We start from the raw sequence: 27,536 nt of genomic DNA, 5'->3' as shown, positions 1-27,536 counted from the left end.
CAGCTAAAGCTGTTAGATAATCATGATTACTAGTGCTCATAAAACTATTGTAATAATATTTGAATATCGGTTTTAAGAAATTTTAAATAGTTTATAATTATTTTTTGATTTTATTATCCAAATTATTTGAACTAGAATTCAATACTACTTGTTCTTTAATATAATCAAGATTTTATCCTAATTGTTTCATAGAGTTATTTAAATTATTAAATTCTATTCTACTCATAAACTTGACTAAAACAGTTGCCGTATAGCTTCTAAAATATTCTGTATTAGAACAATTAAAGATTTAAGTTCTTTTATTCTTCGTTGTAAACTACGCATTGTGTCTCCTAATTCCTATGCGACATAACAGTTCCTAAGTACTGTTTGACAAAATTCTAGAACTTGTACAAATGTTTCTTTGGGTAAGTTGTGCATAAAAAGATTTTAGAGATAAAAATATAATTTTAGCTTAACAAAGGGTTAAAATAGAAATTGATTCATATATTTATAAATATTAAAACTACGCCCATGAGTTGATAATATTCTTTCGTTACTACCACTTTTATGTAAAAATCCCTAAATTTTATTCAAGTTCAACCTAGTTCTTGTGGAGTCAAGGTGAGTAATTGATTCGGCTCGAATCATGGTTGGTTGGGTTCGTACCGGCAACAATCTCAACATGCCAGACTGGACCCAATGAAGGAACAGTTTTATCTCATTGAGTTTTAGACCCACCAGCGTGTGTTTGAGCCCTGAGTGCAGTTCGTAAAAATAAGCCATAAATATTCTCTTGATTACGTATATCTTTTCCTCTCGCGACCCGCTTTATTTACGAGCAAAACCTCGCTCTTTCCCTCTGTATCTTACCTCTCATGTTATCGCTCACTCCAGTTACCGAACAATTCCAACAAAGATCGCTATAGCTGAGTCTTCGCTTCTTTCACTGCGATCTCATCTTCATCTTTAGGGTTTCATTCTCCGGTTTCATCCGCAAACATGGTGAGTCTATCAGTTGTTTTTGCTATTCAAACGATTTCAACATGTATTAGATCTACTGTGAATTTCTTCGATTCTCTTATACTTAATGGCTCTTAGTGCATCGATTTGAATCCTGGACTCAAAATCAGTTTGAAACTTTACATTTTTATTACTAACTAATTTCTGTTTTTTTTCTTTTGATTGGGTGATTGGTATGCCACAGCCTCTGAGACTCGAAATAAAGGTACTAATATTCGTTAACTTTGAATTCCTTTTTGTTTTTCTAATAGCGGAAGTAAAGGAATTTCATTTGTAGAATAGATCTTCATTCTCTGCGTGTAAATTTTGAAATATTAGTGCGATATGCTGACAAAAATTATTACTGGATCAGAGAAAACTTGCTCAAAGATCAGAAAGAGTAAAATCCGTGGATCTGCATCCGACCGAACCATGGTATTTTTTCCTTTACTTTTCCACTTCGTTTATGTCATACATTCTATTTGTACTTGCATTTATCTCTCTCTCTCTCTCTTTCTTTTTTCTTTGTTAATTGATAAAACAAACTGGGAGTCTCATCCTTTTGTCCCCCAACTAAATATAGTATTTGTTTTGTTTTTAGATAAATAAGTTTCTAGGCAATAGGAAAAGTTCATTGTTTGTGAAAGTGCTTTTTTGTTTTTTTGGCTTATCATGGCACTATTTCCTGCAGGATTCTGGCAAGTTTGTATTCGGGCACCGTATGTATCTGGAACTACCAGTCTCAGGTGTGCTATGACTTAACGAAGTTTTAGCTCTTGTAAAACTGAATTATATTTTGTACTTTGTTATGCCTTCCAATGTCTCTGTGATTCATATTTTGGTGATATTTTTTTTTGTTTTTTCCATGTTCTTTAAATTTTGTTTTAATCTTTAATTTAATTATTTCTATGGAGTGAGGGTGAGTTACAGTATGGCTTGATATATTGTTCTGAATTTCATCTAACGGTCTTGTAGAAACAGGATCATACATTTAATTTTTATAGCATTTGATGGTCAAATTCACGCGATTGATTGATTATAGAAAAGGGAGTCAGCCCCACCTGCGATAAATGAATAAAGTGTAGGTAAAGTGATTAATAATCAAAGGATTAGGACTCATCAAAAAAAAAAAAAAAAAATCAAAGAATTAGGGAGAAAATAGGTGCGTCACCTATTAGTGAGAAAATAAGAGTGAGTAGACATAGGTGGTATGAACGTATTCAACATTGACATATAGATGCGCCTGTGAGGAGAGAAAGATTGATTTGCATAGAAGATAAACGTCAAGGAGGTTGACTAATTTTTTATTTTTTAATTTTTTGATAAGGAGGTCGACCAAAATTAACATGGAATAAAGTAATAAGAAATGATTTAGAAAAATTAAATCGAGTAGGAGAAATGGCTTATGATAGAAAAAATTGAAAAAAGAGAATCCATGTGGCCGACCCCGTTTGTGCAGGATAAAGGCAAGGATGATGATGATGAAAGTGATTAATTGTATCCCTATACTTTTACATCTTTTGTATTAATTCTTCAGGCTATATGTCTACCTTCTAGTTTTTTGTAATTCACAATGAAGTGATCTGTTTCCATAAGATCTCTAGGTGTTCCATTGCTTAATCCTGTCATGCCAGTTATTTCTATTTTTTTTTTTCTAAATCATTACGAAGTCATCTCCATAACATTCCAGGTAATTCATTACTTAATCCTCTCATGCCAATTATCTCTAATCTTTTGTAAATCACAACTACGTACCTCCCACCTCTACTAACCTATTCGGTCAAGAAGCTAGGGGTTTACCTAAACTCATGCTTTTACTCGAACAAACCTCTTTCATAGTTGCTTTGCTTTAGGTATTGTTAGTCAAAGGTGCTGCTAGCTAGCTATCGGATAGAAGTGATCTATTTCCATGATATTTCCACCTATTCTTTCTTTCCTTTTAGGGGTGTCCAAAATAAGTGTTCGGTGTTCCTTTTGAAAAATCAATGAGATTTTTTTTTTTTTTTGAAACTTTCTAAATTATCCTTAGCTTTTGAAATTTAAAAATGTAAGGACGGTTAGTTTTGGAAGTTGAGGAAGGGACATGCATGATCTTTTAAGAAGTTGAAATATTCGAACCAGACACATTTTGGAACGGAGAGAGTGCATTTTATTTGTTGTTAAAATATTATATACTTTCCCCATGAATAAAAAAGTGCTGACCACACATTAGGAGGCAATACACGGCACCCACTCTTAAAAGACTCTCAAAGTTCATGCGTAGAATAGTCTGCTGAATTATGTTAATTCAATACACTTTTACATCTAAATGGCATGGTGCAACTTCCAAATAAACTATTGTGATTTGTTGGAAGACTTATTCTGTTATATTAAATTCTAGTTGTCATTCTTTAGTAGATATTCTGTTCTTCTAAATTCTAACAATATTTTAATAACATATGTTACCCAGACTTGCTATTTGCCCTAAGGTATCTGTGTTGACACAATATGACATGAGGGTACGAGTATGTGATATGTGAGTAAACTTGCTGGAGCTCTTCAAATTAGGGTTTTCAAATGTCAAAGTATTCTGTGCTACTAGAGGGCAATTATTGCAAAAGCATTACAAAAAATTGGTAGAGGCAGTATTCTGTCGAAGCAAGAAAATGAAGATGACTATCAAATCTATTGTCAAAATATTTAAGTGAATGAAGAATTTTTCCTTTTTATTGGTCATTTTAGAATGTCAACGACTATTTTGAATCTCTTCTAAGGTTTGTTCTATTATTGGCTAAAACCAAAGGGGACAAGCATGCCACTATCGGCACCCTATTCTCCTCCTCATTCTCCTCACTACTTCTACGGTGGAGAACGTCATTGAGCAAAGAGTTATAAACTTTGTGATAACATTGATGTTTATGTTGAGTCTTGGGACATTATATTTTCCTTGAGAGCTGTAATTCATTAGAACTTCAACAGCACAAGAATCGTGATGTTTTACTGCAAAATAGAATTTTTCGTGTGAGTGGCTTCAACCAACTCCCAAGAAACATTAGAAAGTGGCACAACTGGAATTTATTGCTTTAAATCTTTTGTTTAATATAAAATTATACAACGCATTCTATAATTTTACAAGAAAACCAGGTGAATTTTTCAGCATATTAGGGATCATTCTGGAGATTGAATGGCCCCATGGCTTGATAACAACGTGAATTTTGTTGTAACCTTTGGACACTGTTTTAATTATCTTTTTAAGCATGGACCGATAATTTATTTGAAGGTTCTAATCTCTTGGTTGAAATAAGCGAGCCTAACATGTCAAGATTTTAAAGTGCAGAATGGACATCTAAAGAATGCCTTTCTAGGCAATGTTATCTAGTGTTTCTGAATCCGGTATTGTTTCTTATGAATAACTTCTGAATACAATTGATCATATTTGGTATGTAATCAAAACTTCATAGAGGCAACATTCGAACTCTTCCCAATGAATGAAGCCAATCGTGAAATATTTTGACTTACTGTTTCTTGACTTCAATGCACTATCATTACACACAGTAGCTTTAATTTGATTTTTATGGCACGATTGCAGTTTTTGAAATGTCATTTTCCCTATTTTAGTTAGGCCATGATCAGAACTCTATGACGTATATAAGTTGTTTGAAGGTCCTGAGAGTTGAGTATTTCCTTATAGATCAAACTATAACTTCCATCCTGTTTTCTCTGAGCCTCTTCCTTAAATGCCATTTCCATGGCCTTAATAGTTGGTGGTGCAGTTGGTGTATTAGTGATAATTTGAAGCATAAGAAACACGACATGTAAGGCAACAAGGCTTGTAAGGAATCTTAAAGTTACAACTTTTGGAATTTAAGTTTGTTTTACTTTTCACCCTCAATAGGACTTAGGTTGACAAATTTCTTAGAAAAACTTGAGTTTGTTCTTTTGTTTTAATTTTCTAACTTAAGTGTAGAAACTGTCCAAAAGTTAGTGCTAGTTACCTCGTAAGGTCAAAGATGGAATTCATGCCTATATCCAAGGGTATTTTGGTAATCATTGTATACAATGGTAAAAAGGTAATTTAATCACTGATGCAGTCACTGACTAGGGTTTCTAAATTTCCAAGTTCAATCTTGTTTTTTTTTTTTTTTTGATAAGTAAGAATAATTTTATAAAAGCGCTCAATAGGGGAGCGAAACCCTGAAAATATACACAAGGCCACAAAGGACCTTTAGGCCTTCAAAGAAGCCAAAAAATCGAAAATTTCATCTAAAGATCTATGATCTCTCCCATATACCCAACAAGTTCAATCTTGTTTTGATTCCTTAAAAGTATTTAAGCTTGCATGAAAACTTCCACATTGAAAATTTTCTAAGTTAAAACTTGCAGAAGAATTCAATTGGTCACGGCATCTATCAAAGGCTTCGGGAGAGATTTCGATCAATCAACATCTATTTCGATTGATAGAGCTATTCGGAAAGGCAGTTTCCAACTTGGTTTAAACTCTCCAAAAAATGTATTCTCTCACTACTACTTGGTTGCCCTATATATACCTAACCCTAGTATAGACCTATACACGTCTAATGCACAGAGAAAAATTTTTAGAGCAGATTTTTGTGATTATATATATATATATATTCATTTTCATCATCTGCATTGGTTGTTGAGTATGTTCATATTTGGTGACAACTGTTGCTGCGTACTTCAAGACTAGTTCAACATTTCTGTTCAATTCACAACCAGATTAACACTTGGATGACTAGTGGCCACAACTGGATTCAGTGGAGAAGCAGGTTTGTGAGGAGCGAACGATGTATATAAGCGGAAGAGCTTCCTGGAGACTTTTCGGGGGAAAAGATTGGAGTCTTCTGTGTCAAGGGGTTAACTAGGGGATTCTTGGGTTGAGTCTATTAACCTAGGTTGTATTCCGTCTTTTTTGGTAGTGGATTGGTTTTCTTGACTAAGTCTTATGGTTTTTCCCTTTTAACGGTTTTCATGTAAAAATCTAGTATATACTGTTTATTATTTTATTGCTTTAAATTTTGTGGATTGCATAGGATTTTTATTGTCTTTTAGCTTACTGTGATTATATTTTAGTTATTTGTTCTTCTTTTATTTATTTGTTTATTTTTTATTTGAAAATGAGTTAAAACAGTTAAGTAGTTCTCTGTCTTAGATCAGTAGTGCTTCCATGACTCTCTATCAGGGCCTCGGGTTCCGGTCATTAGTACTATCACAGTGCTAACTTTAACTTCTTTTTTACTACTGCAGACTATGGCAAAGTCGTTTGAGGTTACTGAGTTACCAGGTACATGATTAACATTTTTTCTTGCGATCACACATCTTGATGAAATTTTCTTTTGTGCTCTAACAACTACTATATGTGCCTGCAGTTAGATCCGCGAAGTTTATAGCACGCAAACAGTGGGTTGTTGCTGGTGCTGATGACATGTATATTCGTGTTTACAATTATAATACAATGGATAAGGTTAAAGTATTTGAAGCGCACACGGATTATATTAGGTGTGTGGCTGTTCATCCTACCCTTCCATATGTTCTATCATCTTCTGATGACATGCTTATTAAGCTTTGGGACTGGGAGAAGGGTTGGGTGTGTACTCAAATTTTTGAGGGTCATTCCCATTATGTGATGCAAGTGACATTTAATCCAAAAGACACAAATACATTTGCAAGTGCATCTCTTGATCGCACTATAAAGGTATGAATTGGTTTGCTTATTTTTAATTGTCGCGAATAAAATTATCGTCAAGTATATATAACACGCATAAGCTGGCAAACTCTCTTTTTCCAGATTTGGAATCTTGGCTCTCCTGACCCAAATTTTACATTGGATGCCCATTTGAAAGGGGTAAATTGTGTTGATTACTTCACAGGCGGTGATAAACCTTATCTGATCACCGGTTCTGATGATCACACTGCTAAGGTTTGCCACCTACTTCCCTTTCTCTTTTCCTCGTTGAATTTTGCATGTTATTGTATAATCTAGAAATATTGGTGGCTTAATCCTGTGAAACAGGTGTGGGACTATCAAACCAAAAGCTGTGTGCAGACACTAGAAGGCCACACCCACAATGTCTCTGCTGTGTGTTTCCATCCTGAACTTCCCATAATAATGACAGGTTCTGAGGACGGTACTGTTCGTATATGGCATGCAACCACATATAGGTAAGTTTTATGGTCAAAATATCATTAATACTAAGTTTTCATGACATAGATTCTCCTATTTTTTTTTTTTTTTTTGGCATCAATGCATTTTCATACTTTCGGAACCCATTGGCTTCCTAGTTATCAGTTAGTTGCATTCAGATTTGCATTAATATTTTTGAAGTTGAAGCTCAATATTGAATCCCATAGTATGTTTAGTATGAAAAATAAAATGGTACTGTCAAATGTGTAAGGATGTAATTGTGAGCCTCTTCTCCCTCTGGGCTCATCTTTTCCTTTTCGCCTTAGGCTCTATTTATTCAATCCACAATCCAAATATCCTTCTCACATCACATAACCTTATAGTTCTTTAAAATCAAAAGTTTAATACTTTTGTTGAGGATGTGATACTATCCCCTTTTCACTCATCCTCTCACAGCGCTATTTCATCCCACTAAAGTTTTATCTTTAGAAGTTTTGCAGAATAGAGAAAGGTCTCCAATACATACATCCCTTAGATTCATGCATTATTCTTATATTGGTTGTAAATTAGGAAAAATATTGGGTACCCTGGGGGCACTAGCTAAGTAGTACCCTTGGCTAGGGCTGCAAATGAACCGAGCTGAGCTTTAGTTTGTTCGGGCTCGGCTCGTTCGTTTGTGGGCTTAGCTCATGCTCGTCTTGGGATCGTGATGAGCTCGAAAAGCTGAACTCAGGTTCAGCTTGTAATTATTTGGAGAAGCTTGGACTCGACTTGGGCTCATCTTGCTAAATTCATTTGGGGGGCTTGATATGAACTCGTGCAACATCGCATTACCTTGGTCATGAACTTGTAGAAGCCTATGTTCACAAACGTATACGAGCCTACATGAGCTCATGTTCACGAGCCTAGCCCAATACTGTTCAGGATCGGCTCGCTTACTAAAAGAACCTAGAAATTGAGCTCGACTCCTTTGCTTAACGAACGAGCCCGAGCCGAGCCTTAAATGAGCCCAATGAATTCTCACTATTTCCCTTGATAATAGTAAATAATTACTTACCATTGGGTGGGGGTACCTAATACTTTCTCGTGAATTAGATGGAAAAGGAATATAAATTATGCAATATGCAGAAGAATCTTTTTCTTGGTAATTGATACCACTAATGCTATAATAGTTACTTACCATTGGGTGGGGGTACCTAATACTTTCTCGTAAATTGGATGGAAAAGGAATATAAATTATGCAATATGCAGAAGAATCTTTTTCTTGGTAATTGATACCACTAATGCTATAATAGTTACTGTGTTGCATATATGGGTTTCCAATTATTTATTTATTTTTTCATTTTACACTCTTTTTTTTTTTTTTTTCCTGAAAGAAAAAACATAATTAATGTCACTAGTCTTATGATGCGATTATATGCAAGTACTTTGTAATTATGTCACTAAGTGCTGTTTAACCAATCCAGCTCGATCAAGATCAAGGTTAAAAATTCCAATTGCAATGTCAATTTTGACCTTTGTGTACATTCCCCTTTATTTTGTTTCGTATATTAGTTATTTATTTATTTCTCAAAGTAACAAATTATCAAGAAAAATGGACCCAATCTTGATAATCAAGCATTTAATCTTTGTAGTTTCTTCCGTTTCTTGATTTCCTTGATCTATTTACCTTTGTTTTGGCTTACAGGCTTGAGAACACATTGAATTATGGTCTTGAAAGAGTTTGGGCTATTGGATATATGAAGGGTTCACGCCGGTAAGTTGGTTTTTATTCCATTTGTGTGAATGTGTGTGTTGAAGTTTTAGAGATATGTTCGTCTCACTCACTGATTTCATGACTTATTTAAGTGGCTCAATATCCATGTGGTCTTCTTAAGCATGCAAAAGGAAATAGGCATTTTTTCATTACATAAAACACAATTAAAAAAGATTTTAAATTATCCAAAGATGAAAGTAGAAAAAATAAATTAAAATTATTATCTTAAATAAAGGATGGGTTTAAAACTCAATATTGAAAACATATTTATATATATGTATGTGATTAATTTAGAGAAGAGAATTCATAGAAAGTAAATATTTGATTAATTATCATAAAAATGTATATGTATAAAAAAAAAGAATATGATATGCTAAAGTGAAAAGTCTAACGTACATGTGTGATTGATTACTCGTTAAAATAATTACTCTCCCAGTCCCCAGTCCCATATTAATAGTCCATCTTTCCATTTAAGGATGTCCCAAATTAGTTGTCCCATTTGAAAAGTAAAACACAATATATGCTATAGTTCCATCATTGCCCTTTAACTTTTAAAAAATCTTCCAACTTGGTAATATATATATTTAAACTTGAAAGGACAAATTGGTAATTTTAAAAGGGGACAATGCATTAATTACCTGCCCCCTTAAAAACTTCTAATACTAAAGATGGACAACTATTATGGGACGGAGGGAGTATATAAAATAAGTAAGAAGAACAACACATTATGTTGTGGAAATGAGAATATTAAGATGGATGGTGGGAGTGGCTAGAGAGATAGGGTCACTAATGAAAGTGTAAGAGAAAAATTAGGAGTGGCACCTATCAACGAGAGAATAAAGAGAGAGTAGACTTGCTTTGGACACATGCAATGGAATGTGCCTGTAAGAAGAGGTAAATTAGTATCTATAGAAGGCAAGAGGCAGAGAGGGCCACCTAGAATAATGTGGGATGAAGTTATTAGAAATGATTTTAAAAAGTTAAAACATATTAGGTGAAATAGCAACTAATAGAAAAGAATGGAGAGAGAATTATGTGGCTGACCCCATTCTTGCGGGAATAAGGCAAGGATGATGATATAAACTAATTGGTATATATTTAATGTATTAAAAATGCATATAAAAAAAAAATGTTATTGACATTTAAATAGTGAGTGTGTGTGTGTGTATGGTATAGTACAGATTATTCATCTTGTCGTTTATGTGCCAATAACTGACAGTTGAAATAAGGCTTGGTTGAGTTGAAATATTTGAATTTTTAGAAGTATTTGGGTATAAAATATATGCTACATTTGCTAAAGTTTTTCAATCTTTCTTGAGAGTGCGTTTAACACTTATTCTCTTTTCCCCTATGACTGCAACTTCATTTTCTGGCAATTATATCGCTGTATAGGATTGTCATTGGTTATGATGAAGGCACCATTATGGTAAAAATTGGAAGAGAAGAACCTGTAGCTAGTATGGACAGTGGTGGAAAAATTATATGGGCTAAGCATAATGAAATTCAGACTGTTAACATTAAGAGTGTGGGAGCAGATTATGAGGTTTGACTTCTTTGAATTCTTATATTCATTGGATTGCTATGGTATTAAAATATAAGATCTTTCTTGTTTGATTCGACATTTACCATCTATGTTTCTTTTTCTTTCAGATTAATGATGGAGAAAGATTGCCTTTGGCAGTTAAAGAGTTGGGGAACTGTGATCTTTATCCACAAGTGAGTTATCCTTAATTTATTTTTTTGAAGTACCTTTTCTGCCATGTAGTTCCGTAATTTTGAAGGAATCCAGATTGTCCCATATTCAATTTGGATTATGTCATGATGATCCTCATGTAGGTCATTTACTTAGTAAAAGATTTGATAGAAGCTCGTAGAAATAAACAAAAAATTTGCGCATGGATTTTATAGACATGGAAAAATATGATAAGAGTGGAGAGATAATTTGATGCGCCTTACAAAGAAAACAAATTAATACAATACTTGGAATCATTCAAGATATAGGGATACAAAGAATAGACTCTGTACCATATATGGAGATACTAGTGATTTTCCTGTATAAGTTTATCTAAGGTTAGTGCTAAAGCAAGATACATCCCGTTGTGCATATTGATTACCATTGATATATTGTTATTAGATTTTTCCTTAGCAATACAAATAGAAAAATAGAGAAATGCACTAGAGTTGAAAGGTTTAAAAATTAGTATGACTGATATAGAATATAAATTTAATAATGTTTCAATGGATGACAGCATTACGATAATAAATCGATCAAAGATTACTCAACATTTTCATTATTTAGGATTAATAATATAATAATATTGGGAGATAGATGCTGATGTAATTCGTAGTATTGAAATGGGTTGGACAACATGGAGGCAGGCTATTGTTGTCTTATGTGATAAAAGAACATCAAATGAGGAAGGAAAAAGAAAATCTACAGGATGGTCATTAGGCTAGCTATTTCATGTGGACTAAAGGACATTAAAAAAGAATCAAAAAGGGGAGAAAAAATGCATTCATGTAGCTAAAATGAGAATGTTGAAATGGGTGATAAGTGTGACGAGAAGAGCTAGAGTCAATAATCAGTGTGTGAGGGAAAAATTAGGAGTTGAGCCAATTAGTTATAAAATAAAAGAAAGAAGACTTTGGGGGTACAGACAATGAAGTTGTAGATGCATTAGTAAGAAAAATGGACAATTACTTTGCATAGAATGTAAGAGACAAAGAAGCCTTCCAAATATTATTGTAAATGACTTTAAAAGATTAAATATAATAGGAGAAATGACTTGTATTATACAAAAATGGGAAAGGAGAACTCATGTGGCCGTTGCCATTCATATGGGGGATAAAGGCAAGGATGATGACGGGTTTCCTTACTTGGGCTTGAATTATTAAAAGGTATTTGGCCTCAGATTAACTTCAATGACATTTATTGTTTTCATGCAGTAAGAGTCCATTGCTTTTGGTTGAGATGTTTAACTGCTGCTTATGTTACATTGACTCAGATATGCAAGTTGAACATGGGTGTGTTTCTAGGTGTAAGATTTGATAAGAGAGGTTAATCTCTTACTATTTGAATATGGCTAAATAATCATAATGATTAATTTTACAACACCTTTGACTTGGGATAAAGTACTGTCTCTGCTAATATTCCCACTGGACGTGATATTTTTTTTAGAGTATCCATGTTATATTGGAATAACTTTGAAGCTATGCTGTGAAACCTTCGCTGAAGTGGGTATGTGTTCCTTTATTTCTTTGCTGATCCCGAACTACATGAATAGTTGGATACAGCTGGATTATTAAAATGATTTAAGTTTTCATTATCTTTAAATTAGGATAAATTAAATTTTCTATGCAGATTTGCCCATTAGATACTGATACTTAACCCGTTTTAGAGTGTCCAGTAATAATGGAATAACTTTGGGTAGGTATGCTGTGAAACCCTTAGTGAAATAGGCAGATGTTCTTTATCTCTCTGCTGACACCATTGTTGAGGAATTGTCACATGGTGGGTGTGTTTCACACCATCCGGTTCCCGTACCATCCAGTGCCGTGTCACACACCATCCGGTATCCATACCATCCAGTGACATGTTGAAATGTCAAATGTCTGTGTAATATAGATGGCTGTGAAAATGCTGTATATATATGTATATGCATTTATTTGGGATAATGAAACTAGACTACTAGACCTTTTCTAAGAGAAAAGAAAATATAATATTTGGATTTCTTTAACTATAGAATAATGACTATTAGCTGAAAAAATTGTCTAATATTTCACCAACTTGAATGTCTTAGAGCTAGAGTATAGTTAATTTATTTTACTTATCAAAAAAAAAAAAAAGAGTTAAGAGTATAGTTAGGATTATGACTTTTATCATGTAGAGTGATATTGATCGGTTGGAGACAATGAATCGTTCTTTGATAGCTTTGTTTAAAAATTAAAACATTATGATGTGCGACATGCAACCTTGTTAAAAAAATTTCAAACTTCTTTAGCATTCTTACCAAGTGTGGAAACTTGGACTCAGTGAGTTATGTATTTCATGCAGATAAGAGTCTTAAATTAGTTTATCCAATCCACACCTGCCAAAGCCATGGGTTGGCAGGAGTGGTGCTTCGTAGTATCTTTTTTCATCTCAATATGCATTGTTTTTGGCCTTACTCTTTTCATTTTGGTGCTTTCAACATCTTTCAAACTATCCTTTGTAGTGGTGCACTCAATGGGTCTTAGTTGATCATGTGACCTGATGATGAATCTGTTGTTGACAACATTTCCCAACTATACTCAAATGGTGCCACCTCTGACTCTTAACAAATGTAGTCATTGCTTAATATATTCTCTCTTGTTGTCACTTACTGATGTTAACATTCTTATTTATTTTTAGCTTCTTTTCTTTTAATTAGTTTTTTAAGTTATCCATTTTGTACCACCAAGCGTGCTTCCTTTACAATTGTATACTTGTATTATTAAAAATCTTCTTTTGCCTGCCGGCTATTGTTTTCTGTATCAGTTGGAAAATATTATAATTATTAGAATAGGGGTTACTTCCTGGTGTCCCTTTTAAGGGTGAGAACACATGTTCTAGTCTGTTGGCAACCACTTTGTGCAAGCTATGCCAAAGTTTAGGTCTGTACCATATTGCTCCTCATAACACCCTCGACTGAAACTAACGGGGATCTTACTCTGGAATGTCTTTATTTTGATTATTAGTATATATTTCTCCTTGAAACTGTTACTCTTAATGATGAAGAATAAATCAGTGGTAGTTTGACGTGTTTTGATTGGCAATCATTTGTGATTTTTGTTTTCAGAGTTTAAAGCATAATCCAAATGGGAGGTTTGTTGTTGTTTGCGGAGATGGTGAATACATCGTATATACAGCTTTGGCATGGAGAAATAGGTCATTTGGTTCAGCATTGGAATTTGTTTGGTCTTCAGATGGGGAATATGCTGTTAGAGAGAGTACGTCAAAGATTAAAATATTTAGTAAAAATTTCCAGGTTTGTATTTTATCTGACATTGTTTAGTTTATTTGTTTTGCTGTTTGACGTCCGAAAGTGATGGTAAAAGAAACCAATTGAATCTCACTTCTGCTTAGACCCCCCTCCCCTGCCCCCTCCCTTTATTCATTCTTTTATTCCCCCATTATTTGTGCTGGAGTGAATTAAAAAAAAAAAAATAATGCTGACTGCAAGGTTGATGCACAAAACTTATCTTTTATCTGGTCAAGTCTTGGTTCTAATTCTCTGCCAAATTTTTTAATAAAATAGAAATTCCTAAATATGTAACGAGTTTTTTTTTTTTTTTTTGGGGGGGGGGGGGTTGTTGGGCGGTGTGGGGGCAAATTAGAGATATTTCAAGCTCATGAACTTCACATCTTGAAGTGCTGTCATGGACATCTCATCTGGCTCTTGTGGTTGTAGCGTGGATTAAACTTTTTAGCGAAATTTTATTTATTTCTGTTATGATACTTAATGAAGTTTAATAAAGGTGAGAACTTTCAGGAAAAGAGGAGTATCCGACCGACATTTTCTGCTGAGCATGTATTTGGGGGAACTTTACTGGCAATGTGCTCAAATGATTTTATTTGTTTTTACGATTGGGCTGAATGCAGGCTGATACGACGGATTGATGTCAATGTCAAAGTATGCAATAAGATTCCTCAAAATAGCTCTACTGATTCAATTTTACTGTTTACAGCTACACTGCAGAAATTTATTTTAATTAATTATTAAATTTTTTTTTTTCTTCTTTTTTTCAGAACCTCTACTGGGCTGATAGTGGTGATTTAGTGGCAATTGCTAGTGATACATCCTTTTACATACTAAAGTACAATGTAAGCATCGTTATCTGTATTTTTCTCATAAATTTGTAACATGCATTACAGGAGATGAACTCTTTTTTCTTCATAAATTTGGACAGTGAGAGAAAATGTGGTTTATGTAATATATATTATAAAATTGAACATTGTTTATAATGTTGCCAGCGGGATGTAGTTTCTACACATTTAGATAGTGGAAGACCTGTAGATGAGCAAGGCGTTGAAGATGCCTTTGAGCTTCTTTATGAAATAAATGAACGAGTCAGGACTGGAATATGGGTAGGGGATTGTTTCATTTACAACAACTCCTCCTGGCGGCTAAATTATTGTGTTGGTGGTGAGGTATGGTGTATTGTTCACTCTTGTTTTTTCTACACTTCCAGATATTATTTATTTCAAGGATGTGAGGAAGCTGTGTTCATATTCAATGCGATGATTCCAGGTAACCACGATGTTTCACTTGGACCGGCCTATGTACTTGCTGGGATATCTAGCTAATCAAAGTAGGGTGTACCTCATTGACAAAGAGTTCAAGTGAGTGGCCTTTTAGTTGCTCTCTTGGAAGGAGCAAGTGCTCTGATCTTCATTATTAAGCACTAGCTTACTTGTCCTTTTCCTTGCAGTGTTATGGGATACACCTTACTTCTCAGCTTGATTGAGTACAAGACTTTGGTGATGCGTGGTGACCTGGAACGGGCCAATGAGATTTTACCTTCTATTCCCAAGGAGCATCAAAATAGGTATAAATTGTTTTGGAAACTAACTTTATTTATGCAATGGGCCATCGGAATATCTCCTAGGTGTATAATTTGGCAACTTAACAACAGCAATATGTATAAATTTCCCATCTTATTGTTTGTTTATAAAGCACATAACTCTCACTCTCTCTCTCTCTATCACTTTCTCACCCCCCCCCCCCCCCCCCCCCCCCCCCCCCTCTCCTCCAAAACACCCACCCACCACCAACAACTACAACTAATTGCTTCTTGCTATTGATACCACAATGCCTGCTCTGTGGAAATTGATGGCAAACTATCCTGAAGTTTTTAACAAAAAGACACATAATTCAATAATGGATATTTTGCTTTGGTTCTTAAGCACACTTTCTTGCAAGATTGTTGCTGATATTGTTTTCAGTACTATTTTCCATGGTGTATATTGTAAGATTTTCATGGCTAATAGCAGATCGGCAATGTATTCAGTTAAGTTTTTTGCAATACTTGGGTGCCCCTTTACCTTCAGATAAAATGTGGGGCATGACTATGTAATTTATTTATTTATTATTTTATTCTGAACTCTTTTGCTGTTCTATTGCTATTTACTTGCACAAACTGTATGGAAAGAGTAATTTTCAGTACAAAGTTCGGATTGTTTAAACATAAAAAAAATGGTGCATTTAGGAATTTTAGTGAGTGTATGGCCAATTGAAAGCCAGACAGACAAGATACAATTGTGAGCTTCAAATGGCATCCTGAGATGTGTGCATTCATTTCTTATTTTTCGCATGCACTTACAGTTGATATTCACAGCTATAAGCTGCAGTTTTGGCAGCAGGCAGCGGCTTGCGCCTGTCTCTCTGTGCCTATTCTTCTTCTTGTTCTTGTGGAATGCAAACCTGGTTGCATTTGTAGTTATTATTTATACACGCTTAATGATGCAGACCAGATATAGCCATGATTTCAAGTCGCAGGTTGACAAATGTTCTTGCAACAAGTGCATTCCTTTAGTAGGAATCTGCCCCCACAATCATAATCTATTCTTTACCTGTTTTTTTACCTTTTCATTTTCTGCTTCGCTTGCTATATATAAGATGCAAAATTCAGATTCTGAAGCATGCCTCAGATTATAATGGGAAGATATAATTTTATTGTCCAGTGTGGCTCGTTTCTTGGAATCGCGAGGAATGATAGAGGAAGCGCTAGAAGTAGCTACCGACCCTGACTACAGATTTGAGCTAGCCATACAGCTGGGTAAATTAGACATTGCAAAGGTAGGTCCTATTGATTTATTTCAGTAAGGGTATTAACTCATAGTTAGAGTGCTTTCACTAGAGCATTTGAGCATACTTTTCTGAACTTTTGAAGAATTATATGCACTCTGTAACAGTGTTTACCCTCCTGATAACAAAATTTATCTCTGTTACAGGAAATTGCCACCGGAGCGCACAGCGAGTCCAAATGGAAGCAGTTGGGTGAATTAGCTATGTCCACTGGAATGGTATTTTTTATTTATTTTTTATTTTTGTTTTTTTTTTTTTTAATCTTATATGGCCAATTATTGTCTGATCTGGAAATCTCTGCCACAGTTAGGCTCCCATGCTAACTTTTTTCAACTGCTGGAAAGATCTATGTTGTCATACAACGTGGTGACCAAAGAACATGTGATTTAAGAAACCACCCCCACCCCCACCCCCACCCCCACCCCCCCAACACCTGAGCGTCTGCAACTTCTTTGATTAGAAGAATAAAGGCAACCTTATCTTGATTATTTTTTTTTAACTTGTGTTTTTGGGTAATGTAGCCTGACGGCTTGAAACATCTTCTTGGCTGTTAGAACTTTTGAAGTGATTTGATTCTATATCAGATGCATTATTAGTTGCAAGTTTTTGTTTTTTCAATTTCTCACTGTCTGTTGATGGATTGCAGTTAGAGATGGCTGAAGAATGTTTAAAGCATGCAATGGATCTTAGTGGTTTGTTGCTGCTCTATTCTTCTTTAGGAGATGCAGAAGGAATATCTAAACTTGCATCTCTTGCTAAAGAACATGGAAAAAACAATGTTGCATTCCTTTGTCTATTCACGTTGGGAAAAGTGGAGGAGTGCTTGCAGCTGTTAGTTGACAGGTAATTACTATTTTAATCACTCAGATTCCTAGAATTACAGTTGGTACAATTGGGATGCTTTTTCTATTTTTTTACTTTTATTTTATCTGTTTGCAGCAACCGGATACCTGAGGCGGCCTTGATGGCAAGGTCTTATCTTCCAAGCAAGGTTTCTGAGATAGTTGCAACTTGGCGAAAGGACCTCAATAAGGTTGCTTGTCCTTTACCTGGCTTTGTGCCAGTTATTGATTTCACTAATTCCCTACTTGAGTTAGCCTAATCATATAGCCAAAAAGATTGAAGTTGACTATCTTCTATAGCCATTTGATTTAGGCTCTGTTTGCTGGTAGGGAAGCTAGATGACGACCATCATTAAACAATTTATAGTTTATGTTAACAAATAAAAGAAAAAAAGTAAAAGAATTTTAAAATCAACTGAATTAAAAATTATGATGATTAAGTCTGTCAATGATAGGTGCCTCCTAGTTGTCACAGAGTTTATCTTCTGGCTCATAATCTTCTAGGAACTAGTGCTAGATGTACCTGTTATATACATCATCAACCTCACAATTACAATGATAAGTACCTTAATGCAACATCTTTGACTCAACTCTTTTTTCATGATACAATTGGAACCGAATTTTGTTTCATTCCTTCCAGTGTAATATTGTTGTGGAAAATGTCCAATCAAGAACTTCTTTAAAATATTTATGCTACGTACGGTAGGAGGGAAGGAAGGGGGTCCATTGCTTAGTAGAAGGGAGAGGAAGAGGGGGAGGAGGCATTCCTCTGGGCCCACCATCTTGCTTCCATCCAAAAGTGTGAGGAAGAGATGGATTTTTTGTTAGACTAATTTGATAATATGTCCTTATCCACCTTTTAATGTATTACAAGTAATTGGTATAGTTAAGGATATATTAGTGAAATTATAGTAGGATCTATTTCATTTCCTTCCATCCAACCAAACAAAAGGAGGGATGAAAACCATCCCTTCCCTAGGGATGCCTCATCCGTCCCTCCCCACATCTCTTCCATCCATTTTTCCGTTTGTCCAACTAAAGGGAGCATTAGGTTAGAATCTTACCTATAAAGCATGAATACATGCACAACATGATACAAACATGGTAACATCTATTTAAAAAAGTTAGAATCTTACCTATGAAGCATGAATACTGCGATATATATAGGTATATATATATATATATATATATATATATATATATATATATATATATTTATTGTAGCTATATATAAAAAAACAAAACATGTATGTATCATCATAATCCTTGCCTTAATCCCACATAAATGGACTCGGTAACATGAATTCTCTTTTTTCATTCTTTTTTATTACACGTTATTTCACCTATTATAGTTAATAACTTAAATTAATTTCTAGTAATTTCATCCCACAATAATTTTGGTTGACCTCTCCGTCTCTTACCTTCTATGAGAACTAACCTTCCTCTTCTTATTGGCACATGTATAGTCTTCATTGTATGTGTCCATACCATCTAATCCACTCTCAGTTATTTTCTCACTAATGAGTGTTCTCCTAATTTTTCTATCACACTATCATTTGTGTCACTCCGACCATCCATCTTAGCATTCTCATTTTCATTACATGAAGGCATTGTTATTGTTTATTTTTTAAAGCCTAGCATTCTGCTTTGTATAGAATAGTTGGTCTAATAACGGTTCTATAGGATTTTTTGTTTAACCTATTTGTTATTCTCCTCGCTCTACATAAATATTTATCTATGTATAAAATTAAACTACTTATAGTTTGTCATGTAATATATATTACTTTTAGCATTTGTAAAAAAAAATGTGATCTGGAAGCCGAGAGTTATATCTCAATTCTTCTTTTTTGAAAAAGTTCTAACTATTTGTAAACATTATAATGCTTTCCTTAACAATTATACTATGATGTTCTAAAATTTACAAGTGTTAACACTCACTAGACGTGTTCTAAAGCCTAAGAATTATTGGATATGTGAACGGAGTGTATGGAAGTATCAGGACATGTCCGAAAATAAATAAATAATATAATTTTTTTTTTTCTAATCATGGATATGTGTAGGAAGTTTATCTGTCCGTATCCGAGGAGTATTGCTTATAAGGTACCGATATGTTCCCATTATAGAAGCATTCGTGAATCATAGGGCCAAATGGTACATTTATCGTTCTCAACAATTCCTCCCTCTTCCAATTAGGAATGCTTTGTGCATGTGGCACATGCTACTGTCTCTTCCATGAAGAAGTATTCTTAAACTTCTTCCGTAAAATTTGTCTCATCAGGAATCAATGATTATAGAAGAGGAATCAGTGATTATTTAAGAGTGCGTTCAATAATTAGCTTTAAAATCTGCATTGTTTGACCAGGTTCCGTCGTTTAATGTCACTTGCAGGTTAACCGGAAAGCTGCAGAATCTTTGGCTGATCCTGAAGAGTATCCTAATTTGTTTGAGGACTGGCAAGTTGCTCTTGCCGTTGAATCAAAAGTTGCAGAGACCAGGTTCTATTGCATGCCTCTTTCTACTGTCTTCTTATATTCTTTTAGTCTTACTGCTATTGGACCAGCTTCCGTATTTTTTTTTTTCCAGTTTCATATATCATTTGTTCATCCATACATGTTGCGGGGCAACATAACCAACGCTAGTGTTCATGTGAAGTTTTTGAAGTATTTTCAGTTGATGGCCTATCATATTTTATGGCCCAATGCCTGAATATGAGTTGTGTATATGACTAGAAAATGTGCTGTTGACATTGTAGTTCAATTTGTGGTATTTATGAATTTTACTTGTTTAATTGGTCTGTAGGGGTACTTATCCTCCAGCAAGGGAATATGTAAACTATGCTGATAGATCAAATGTCAACCTTGTGGAGGCTTTTAGAAACATTCGAGTGGAGGAAGAGGAACCACTTGAAAATGGAAGTGTGGATCATGAGGTATGCTCTGCATTGAGAATTTTGAATCTCTTTCCTTCGAAATGTGTTCAAGGATCCTGCTCTAGCAAGTTTGTGCATTTGCCTGATATTAGCTTTAGACAGAGGCTGGTGATTTTTAACAATGTATCTTTTTGAGTTGCCAACATTTATACATTTAGAGACACCCTTCAAAGAGGCATTCGTTCTCTATTGGAGTTCTTTGCACCTCATTGGAATGAATAAGTCTGATATTCGGAACTGTAGATATGTTACATATTAATATAAGATTTATCCTTCCTTTAAATTAACCGAAGCTGTATTATGTTGTTTTGATTGAATTTGTTAATTTGCACTGTTGTGTTTGTTTGTTTCTTCTTTTTTCCCAGGTTGAGAAACACAATGGAGAAGAAGAGGTGCAAGATGAGGGGCAAGAGGAGGCTGTTGTGGTGGATGCTGACTCTACAGATGGTGCAGTACTCGTTAACGGTAGCGAGGCTGACGAACAGTGGGGTACGGATAATGAAGGAAATCCATCAACCTAAAAGCAATTGGTTTGGGCCAGCGTGAAAATCCTAATTTTGTCACTGGTGATTAATGAATTTCTTTGAATTGCCATCTTTGACTCCCATCTCTAGTCCAGATTTGTTACTATTTCTCTTTATTATTGATATTTGTTTATCCTTCCTGAAAGACCTCTAAAATTACATATAATGGTTGATCTAGTGTACCACTTACAAGCAATGAAGTCCAATTGCAATTGTTTGCCTTTAGTATTGTTAAAGTTTAACATTTTTGCATGCGAAACCTGGAGGTGCCGTTTGTAGATTTCGATCTCTTAGATTAAATGCTCATCAGATGTTTGTCCCACAACATTTGTCTCTTAGCATGTGAACTCTAGAGCCGCCTTTTGTAAATTAATGTAGGATCTCTTAGATTAATTGCTTCTAAGATATTTGTTCCATGAAAATGTTATCAATCAAATCGTCAGCTGTGGCTAGACCACACATATCTGCTTGCCATTAGTTATGAGTATTGAACTCTGGATGTTCTACATGTTTCTCCAAGCAGCCTTGTGTCATGTCTTGGATTTATGTAGACTTGGTGCTTGTGACGCTTTTGCTCTAAGATCTTTGTTTCGTGGGAGTATGGAAAGTCCATGCACACACCATTTCAATTACATTTTCAGTTTTGTTATAGTGTTATATTCTTAGCATTATGTATTACTATTCACGTTCAATCCTGTTTCCACTCCATTCATTTCTGATTTTTTCTTTTTGCAATGTAGCTAAAAATTGAATGGTGCATCTTCTTGTTATTTGCTTTTTGGCCTTTTGTCATTCTCGCCTCACTGTTTTGCAATTGCGTGCCAGTTTATTATCACAATTTGAAGCTGATTGTTGTGGAGGGTATTAACTTCTTCTGTTTCCTTTTTCTTTGCCCCCCTTTTTCTGCTGAGTTGACAGTGCTTACACCAACTCGGTAGGTCCAGTCAAGACAAGTCGGTCCCAGCTATATTTGTCCTCTCCTTGAGGTGAGAAAAGAATGGTTGCTTGAAATGGATCATAATATGAAGTTCTGTTTATTCATTTTGTTTATTACTTTTGGGTAAAGTTGGTTTATTTGTTTCATTACTTGTTCACTATATGTTCTTCTTGGATCATTTCCATGAGCCCTATTGTATTCTCAATTCAATGCATGGTTCCTCTTAATCTATTGCACCGAGTAATTTTCCATTGAAAGAGAAAGATAATTGGCTGCGCAAGAAAATGAAAAGATTATTGCTGCTTGGAGAGAAGAAAGAGTAATTGTGCTAGAATGTGCTCGGGCACACCCCCCACGTAATACCTAGATTTTCATTGAGCTATGGATCACTCATAAAATTCTGTCATGATAGTCTTCCACTTTAGATGATGTCTCCGTTCTCCTCCTCATATTTCTCGTCTTCTACCTTTTTATTTTATTTTATTATTATTAATCGTTTGTTTACTTACACCTGTTGTTCCAGGTTTCTTATTGCGGGACCGGCTGTCCAAATTTTGATGTTGGTGTGATTTTGTAGCGCATGGAATTTTTTAACGGGGCACACAGCACAGCCCCCCGATCAGACAGCTTTCTTGCCCCTCCCCCTCCCCATCTTGATTACTCGTTTAACTGCTTGTAATCTTTTTAGCATATATTTTTATAGGTCAAATTTTCCCTTGAAATTTTTAAATGCCATTGTGAATGTAGAATCATTTATATCAATTAATGAGAGATAATTATGGTTTCAAATGCTCCCATTTTTGGGTTTGTTTCCATTTTTTGAGTTATTGCTTTGGGAGAGATTGGCTATTTTTAATTTTTAAAAAGGACATATCAAGTTATTGCGTGTGATTTCGAAGTGGGTATTTGTAAATTACAACAATTTCTCACCCATGTAAACCTTAGTTCTTCTTTTCTAGGAAGAGAGGTTATACACTTGGGCTAATAATGGTCCAGTAATACTTTGTAACGCAATTACATTATAATGGAGATATGCACAAAATATTAAATATGTAAAAAAAAAACATAGAAAACTCAGCTTTAATCAATTCAAAACCCTGAGTATAAGTTTAAACAAACATAAAAGAAAGTTAATGTCCAAATTCTATATAATTTTTATTTGTCTCATTGTTCCAATATAGGAAGGACGTGTGATTTTTACTTCCTCACCGAATGCTTTGTCTCTGAAAACTGCACCTGAAGGCTCTTTGTAAATGGTGGAATAGACTCGTGAAGGGGCGTAATGTCACGGGCTTAGAGTTTCAGCACCACTCTAGTTGCTCCCGTGCGGCACCAAGATGTTGCTTCCACTCTCGCAAGTACTTGGTCAGCCTAATTCCCGTGCACACCTTAGCCAACACACTCCCCTCGTGCGCTTACTAGTGTTGTAGTTGCACTCGCCCTCTCCTCACTTGGCTTGCACACTCACACACACTAAGACACTTAAGTTGGCAAGGAAAGAACACTTCTATTACTTCAAAGAATGCTTTGTACAAGGCTAGCACTCAAGCTCTCTACAAGGCTCTCAAGACTCACTCTAGGACTTGTTGTCTACAAAATGAAGTCCTACCTTTATTTATAGGCATCCCATCCCTAATGGACGGCTAGGATGCATTCTAACCAACGGTGGAGATTGATTATCTAGAATCTTCTCCCACCTTCTTCACACTTCCATACTTATCTACTAGTATCTACAACATTCTAGAATTCTCCATACTACTCCACACAACTTTGGAGAACTCTAGAACCTTCCACACACTTCTACACATTTCTACACATTTCTACACATATCTAGAATCTTCCACATAACTCTAGACTATTCCGGAAGACTCTAGAAACTCCATTTGCCATGCAGCGTCCTCCTCAGCGTCTGCGTGTCGCCTGCGTGGCACAACCTCCATAGGCGGGGCGTGACATTCTCCCCCACCCATTTCCGTGACGCCCTCGTCACGGTTTCTTCAGCTGACCCAGCCTCTCGCAGGTCATCAGCACTTGCGCATATGTCCTTGGCCCAAACGTACGAGCGCCCTTCGGGAGATGTGAAGTCCTCACGAGCTCCATCGTGTTGACTGCCACCTCTGGACTCTCCTTCCTGCCCACGAGCGGCACCATACATGCGGCCTTGCCTTCCTCGCCTCCAAGTATCATCAACGCACCAAGGCATGGTAGTGGCGCGGCGTTGTTCCTGTCCATGAACTCCAGCCCCAGCACCATGTCGTGGTCGTCCATCTCCGCAACTTGGAAGTCAGCCTTGCCCTTCCATCCTTGCATGCATAGCTCCACCTCCTTGCACACTCTACTCACGCGTGCCTCCTCGGAGTTGACGGCCTTGATCCAGCCCTCCGTCTTGCGCATCTCCAAGCCAAGTCGTTGCGCCTCCTCCGGGGTAATGAAGTTGTGTGTAGCACCCGTGTCTACCAAGGCTTGCACGGCTTTGCCACCAACCTCCGCATCCACATAGCGCACCCCAGCTACCTTCTTTGCCTTGCCCTTCTTCTTGGTGTCATGCGCCATGCTACTCAGCATCTGCATAGCCCCCATGCACCTATCTTCATCGCTGCCCGCATCGTCCACCCTGCCCTTGCCCTTATCCTTCACAAGGGCGGTCATAGTCTTCTTGTTGGGGCAGTGTCGCAATATGTGCGGCCCTTCGCACAAGTAGCACTTCGGCTCCCACTTGCCCTTATCGCGGCGCTCCCCTTTGCCACTAGCCTTAGACCTCTTTCCATGGTCCTTGCCTTTATCATGGCGTGGGCGTCTCTCCTCATCGCTGTGCTCATCATCACTAGACTTGGGCGAGCCCCGTTTCTTGAAGCGCCGGTCTCCCCCACCTTTGCCGTGGTCCCTCCTGGGAGACGTGGCCCTCTTGTCATCGCACCTAAAGTCTTCAAGGCGCTCCGCTATAGCCATTGCGGATGCCAAGTCTCTAGGCTCCCTCCTCCTTAGCTCCGTGGCCACCCAAGACTGCAGCCCATCAATGAACAAGCACACACGTTGCCGCTCCGGCATCTCTGGGATCTCCAGCATCAAGTTGGAGTACTCCTTCACATACTCCCTTATGCTGCCCTTCTGCTTCAGGCGCCTTAGGTTGATCATGGCGAGGTCCTCAACGCACTCAGGGTAGAACTGCCTCTTGAGCTGCCTCTTGAACTCCTCCCATGTATCAACTGCTCTTGCACCCCTACCAGTGAAGCGCTGTCTCCACCATAGAGCAGCAGTGTCCGTGAGGTACATAGTGCCTGTCTGCACCTTCTCCTCATCATCCTCGATCTCCATGCACTCGAAGTACCGCTCCATGTGCCAGAAGAAGTTGTCAATCTGGCGCGCATTCCTTGCCCCATCGTACTCCTTGGGCTCCGGCGCCTTCTTCTTCCTTGGCTTCACCACGACCTCACGCGCCTGGGAGAGCTCCTTCTTGCACTCGGCAATCTCCATGCGCAAGTCGTCTACCTGATCATACAAGTCCCTTTCCTTCTCTCGCGCCTTGTTGGCAATGCCGTCAATCAGCTCGTAGAGTTCCGCCATCTTTCTCTCGAGCCTGTTAAATTTGGTCTCCGTGTAGACCAAGTGTGTGGCAAGCTTCTCCTCCAAGCTCTGCTCCAAGACGTGGACTTGGTGGTCTCCTCCGCTAGCCATGTCTACTCCAACAAAGCTCCCTTGACGAACCTGGCTCTGATACCAACTGTCACGGGCTTAGAGTTTCAGCACCACTCTAGCTGCTCCCGTGCGGCACCAAGATGTTGCTTCCACTCTCGCAAGTACTTGGTCAGCCTAATTCCCGTGCACACCTTAGCCAACACACTCCCCTCGTGCGCTTACTAGTGTTGTAGTTGCACTCGCCCTCTCCTCACTTGGCTTGCACACTCACACACACTAAGACACTTAAGTTGGCAAGGAAAGAACACTTCTATTACTTCAAAGAATGCTTTGTACAAGGCTAGCACTCAAGTTCTCTACAAGGCTCTCAAGACTCACTCTAGGACTTGTTGTCTACAAAATGAAGTCCTACCTCTATTTATAGGCATCCCCATCCTTAATGGACGGCTAGGATGCATTCTAACCAACGGTGGAGATTGATTATCTAGAATCTTCTCCCACCTTCTTCACACTTCCATACTTATCTACTAGTATCTACAACATTCTAGAATTCTCCATACTACTCCACACAACTCTGGAGAACTCTAGAACCTTCCACACACTTCTACACATTTCTACACATTTCTACACATATCTAGAATCTTCCACATAACTCTAGACTATTCCGGAAGACTCTAGAAACTCCACTTGCCATGCAGTTGCCATGCAGCGTCCTCCTCAGCGTCTGCGTGTCGCCTGCGTGGCACAACCTCCATAGGCGGGGCGTGACAGTAAGCTCCAAAAAGCTCCGGTCTTAATGCCCCATACTACTGCTGTGTAGCCTTTATTCGGGTTTGTAGAGTCGGGTTTCCCGTTTACCCACAACGGAGGAGCCGCCCCTCGATCCGTCTTCGGCTTTGATTCGTTATGCTCAGCAGCTCCAACAAGCATAAAGTCTCTTGAAGCCTAAAACTCTGCCAAGAAAGTGCAGCTTTACGTTTGATCCTATGTGACCAGAACACAATTCAATATTATTATCTTCCAACCTCTTTACTTTAAATAATTCAGTGCTAGTCTTATTTCTTTCTTTCTTTAGTAAAATTTTCAGTTTCTAGTATTCATGTTTTTGTTACATGCTTTTGGCTAAAGTCCACCGCTTTGTATTATATATATATATATTCTTATATATATATATATATATATATATAAGAAAGATGCAGTAAGTTTATATGATAAGTATTATACTATTTCCTCTAGTTTTTTTCCCCTAGGTATTTTGAATTTTTTTTTTTGGTTAAATTAGAAAAAATAGAATAAATGGCCCAATTGCGTTTAAATAGAAAAGGTGATATAAATTAATTGAGATGAACCAAATACTAGGCGTCTATTTCTCAAAGGGTGATTAGGAGTTCGAGCCTCGATGAAGGTATACGTGTGAGTACCAACTTAAAAAAAAAAATTATAATTGATTGAGATATAGCTATAAAAATCGATCAATCCTGCGTGAAAATGAAAAAGTTAAAATGACATAATTTATTTTGTAAAAGATGATACATTAGTTAGAGACATCAGATAATTTAATTAATAACCATTGCACACTCTTCGTTACTTCATTTGGTTCCAATTTTATTTTATTATTATTTTTTTTTGGGGGAAGGTACATTTGGTTCCACTTTGTTAAACGGATTTCATTGATAATTAGTATCAATTCCCTCTCGTTATACAAATGATGATTTGCTCATATTTCGTAATGATGAAGGAGAGCCAAAGATGGAGCTAGGTTTGATATTAGAGTTGTCTTACATTACCATTAATTTTATTTTAATAAAAATCCTTACACTTTTTGTAAGTAGAATATATTTAATTTTTTGTTTTCACCATTTTATGGAACCTGAGTGCAAATATTTTTAAAAATTAAATATAATAAAGGATAAAATTTAGGTAATATGGGTGCAAAATCAATTGAAAAATGGCTTTGAAATTTTAACTATAATAACAAAAAATT

At 36.4% G+C, this 27,536-nt stretch overlaps 1 protein-coding gene across 2 annotated transcripts; it reads left to right on the top strand.

Moving 5' to 3' along the window:
* The first annotated feature begins 732 nt into the window (after positions 1-732).
* On the top strand, positions 733-22,713 carry LOC132285301 (coatomer subunit beta'-2-like). 2 transcript variants are annotated; one of them, XM_059787473.1, is made up of 26 exons: positions 733-984; positions 1,187-1,207; positions 1,355-1,416; positions 1,673-1,727; positions 6,226-6,262; positions 6,348-6,673; positions 6,767-6,898; positions 6,992-7,140; positions 8,790-8,858; positions 10,251-10,401; positions 10,509-10,574; positions 13,676-13,864; positions 14,369-14,509; positions 14,626-14,700; positions 14,851-15,027; positions 15,128-15,219; positions 15,309-15,425; positions 16,561-16,675; positions 16,831-16,902; positions 17,331-17,527; positions 17,624-17,717; positions 19,915-20,021; positions 20,326-20,455; positions 20,821-20,944; positions 21,898-21,965; positions 22,440-22,713. In XM_059787473.1, the coding sequence occupies exons 1-25, from the start codon at positions 982-984 to the stop codon at positions 21,915-21,917; spliced, it is 2,721 nt and encodes a 906-aa protein (XP_059643456.1). In that variant the 5' UTR covers positions 733-981; the 3' UTR covers positions 21,918-21,965; positions 22,440-22,713. The 2 variants fall into 2 exon arrangements, 1 of the variants encoding a protein (XP_059643456.1); XR_009472502.1 differs by having other exon boundaries at positions 734-984; positions 20,821-21,021.
* The last annotated feature ends 4,823 nt before the right edge of the window (positions 22,714-27,536 follow it).

This window comes from Cornus florida, unplaced genomic scaffold, assembly GCF_030987335.1.
Source record: "Cornus florida cultivar Cherokee Brave unplaced genomic scaffold, ASM3098733v1 CherokeeBrave_3.0.0_Hap2_Chr11, whole genome shotgun sequence".
NCBI classification, from domain to species: domain Eukaryota; kingdom Viridiplantae; phylum Streptophyta; class Magnoliopsida; order Cornales; family Cornaceae; genus Cornus; species Cornus florida.
This window is presented reverse-complemented; position numbering and strand designations above follow the sequence as displayed.

Bases quoted from the DNA above. Each gene is read 5' to 3' on its own strand.
- LOC132285301 (XM_059787473.1), top strand. The intron at 7,141-8,789 runs GTAAGTTTTATG...TTTGGCTTACAG, and splicing joins TGGCATGCAACCACATATAG to GCTTGAGAACACATTGAATT. The intron at 20,022-20,325 runs GTTCTATTGCAT...ATTGGTCTGTAG, and splicing joins TCAAAAGTTGCAGAGACCAG to GGGTACTTATCCTCCAGCAA.